This window comes from Mandrillus leucophaeus, unplaced genomic scaffold (assembly GCF_000951045.1).
Source record: "Mandrillus leucophaeus isolate KB7577 unplaced genomic scaffold, Mleu.le_1.0 Scaffold353, whole genome shotgun sequence".
Classification (NCBI taxonomy): Eukaryota; Metazoa; Chordata; class Mammalia; order Primates; family Cercopithecidae; genus Mandrillus; species Mandrillus leucophaeus.
In genome coordinates, this window is record NW_012103732.1 from 476663 (window position 1) to 479007 (window position 2345).

A 2345-nucleotide genomic window follows, 5' to 3' on the forward strand; every position below is an offset into this window, starting at 1 on the left:
AAAAAAAAAGAATATTGGCACACAAACATTAGTGGAGAGAATTTTGAAAATGTTCCCTTTTTAATTCCCTCCCCTGAAATATTCTCAAGAGACAGAGCTTGAGATAGAGTAACTTTAGGGAGAGGGTTTACAAGGCAGCTGCAGCAAGCTCTTCGGAACAAACTGGACAATCCCACTAGAGGAAATTATTTTATTTTTAATTCTGAAATTCAAAAAAATAATTTGAAGAATAAATCCCAAATAGAGCTCAAGAAAGGTTTGTCAATAAAATGGTACCCCACAAGACTCAAATTTCACACACACACAAAAAAAACTTGAGAAAGCATCCGAAATAACCAGTATGTTTTTATGTTCATTTAGTATAATCTTTCATTTTTATATTTATTTTTAAATGACCAGAACAGTAAGACCAGTTTAGCAAGAAATTAATAATTTATATTCGCATTGCAATGTAGAGAAATGTACTTAGAGAAATATTTTCAATTAAAAGACTCAATCAATATAGGATCAAAAACAAAAACAAAACTGGCCACGGGCATGGTGGCACATTCCTATAATCCCAGCACTTCGGGAGGCCCAGGTGGAAGGATTGCTTCAGCCCAGGAATTTGAGACCAGCTTGGGCAACACAGTGAGACCCTGTCTCTACAAAATCAAAACAAAACAACAATTAGCTGGGCATGGTGGTGTGCCTCTGTAGCCCCAGCTACTCAAGAGGCCGAGATGGGAGCATCTCTTGAGTCCAGGAGGTTGAGGCTGCAATGAGTGTAATCACACCACTATACTCCAGCCTGGGTGACAGAGCAAGATCCTGTCTCAAAACAAAGCAAAACAAAACAAAACAACTCTAGGTGACTCCACTTTTCTAGATAATCTAAAACCATGTAGATGATGTGTAAGGTAAATATTGGAAGGAAGGCTGAGTTTTCAAAGACCCCCATAAATTAGGAAGAAAATGTTTACTTCCATAATTAAAACTTCTTAGCATATATAACTCATCGTCAACAATTAGTCTACATTTGTTTTGCTTTGCAGCACAATCAACTTAAATTAGCACTCACTCAATCAGCATTCTTCATACCTTGGTTTCTGTGGGATTCATACTGGAAGACTTGCTGGTCACACCAGAGGAAGCTGATACCTAGAAAGGAAAGAAAGAAATAGAAAGTTTGATTCTATTTAACCTACAGTCTACATGGTCCTTCAGCTCCTCTTAACCATACTGCCTTGGCCCTTTACCTTGGTTTTACCCAGTTTAGAGCACAAAAATCTAGTAGGAGGTGGTGTCCAGTAGTGAAAGCCTTTGTAACCAGATCAAATAGGTTCAAAATTTGGATCTGCTATTTACTAAACAATCTCGGATAAAATACTTAAATTTTATAATCTCCAGTTTCCCAACCTCAATTTTCTTTAGTAGTTAACAACTACCTTGTAAGTTTATTATAAGAATGACTCCCTGGCACATAATGACTGCTCAGTAAATATTATTATAATTACTGTTTATGTTATTTTCAGAAAAAACATGGACTTTGCAACTAAACAAAATTTTGTTCAAGCCCCAGCTCTGTCAATTATAAGCTCTGTGACTCTTGAGCTTTAGTTTTCCAGGTCCACTTACATATAAAGGCCAATAACATCTATTTGCAGGGTTGTATTTGAAATAATGTGGCAAAACGTCTGGCAAATTGTAGGTGCTCATTAAATTGCCAGTGTGTTATTCCTAATACATAAGATAGAAGGACAAAACTCCCAGAAATAGACTTGGGTGGATGCGAACTGTCCTTTCAGTGTCACGTAAAAAAGAGAAGGTGGAGACAAGGTTGCAGGAGGAATTCTGCTGCGTTATCTGTCTCATCTAGGCTCTTCCTTAGAAGACAAGAGGTGATGAATAGTAACTATTCAAGAAACACCCTTCCTCGAGATGCCTGCAGTGGTGCAATCGGCCTCTGTGATCCAGTCACCTAAGTACTGGGACGTGCGTGTGGATACTTGTATGGCTTGGAGTACTATTCTAGTACTTAACTTGTATTACGCTGGTTAATATTAAACAGATAATTATCATCTTTGCAAACTCCTACCCAGACTCATTTAAACTTCCTTAACATTTAAGTCCGTTAGGTTTTAGAACCCAGGGATTCCATCTGGCATGAGCTGCCTTCTGAAGTAACTGACTGTCAGTAAACAGCTGCTACACTGCCAACACCACCCAGGGAAGCCTATAAGATGAACCTGGCCGGGCGCGGTGGCTCCAGCCTGTAATCCCAGCACTTTGGGAGGCCGAGGCGGGTGGATCACGAGGTCAGGAGATCGAGATCATCCTGGCTAACATGGTGAAACCCCGTCTCT

The 2345-nt window shown here is 39.3% G+C and overlaps 1 protein-coding gene across 8 annotated transcripts in view; it reads right to left on the reverse strand.

Annotated features, from left to right (window-relative positions):
* CAST (calpastatin) overlaps nucleotides 1–2345 on the reverse strand; it is a 124634-nt gene that overhangs the window by 55995 nt on the left and 66294 nt on the right. For 7 of the 8 annotated variants that reach the window (XM_011989418.1, XM_011989416.1, XM_011989415.1 and 4 more), the window contains one exon: nucleotides 1081–1140. In XM_011989418.1, the coding sequence (XP_011844808.1) occupies nucleotides 1081–1101 (21 nt within the window). In that variant the 5' untranslated portion in view covers nucleotides 1102–1140. Of the gene's footprint in view, nucleotides 1–1060; nucleotides 1141–2345 lie in introns of all 8 variants that reach the window. The other variant, XM_011989420.1, reaches the window with a different exon arrangement.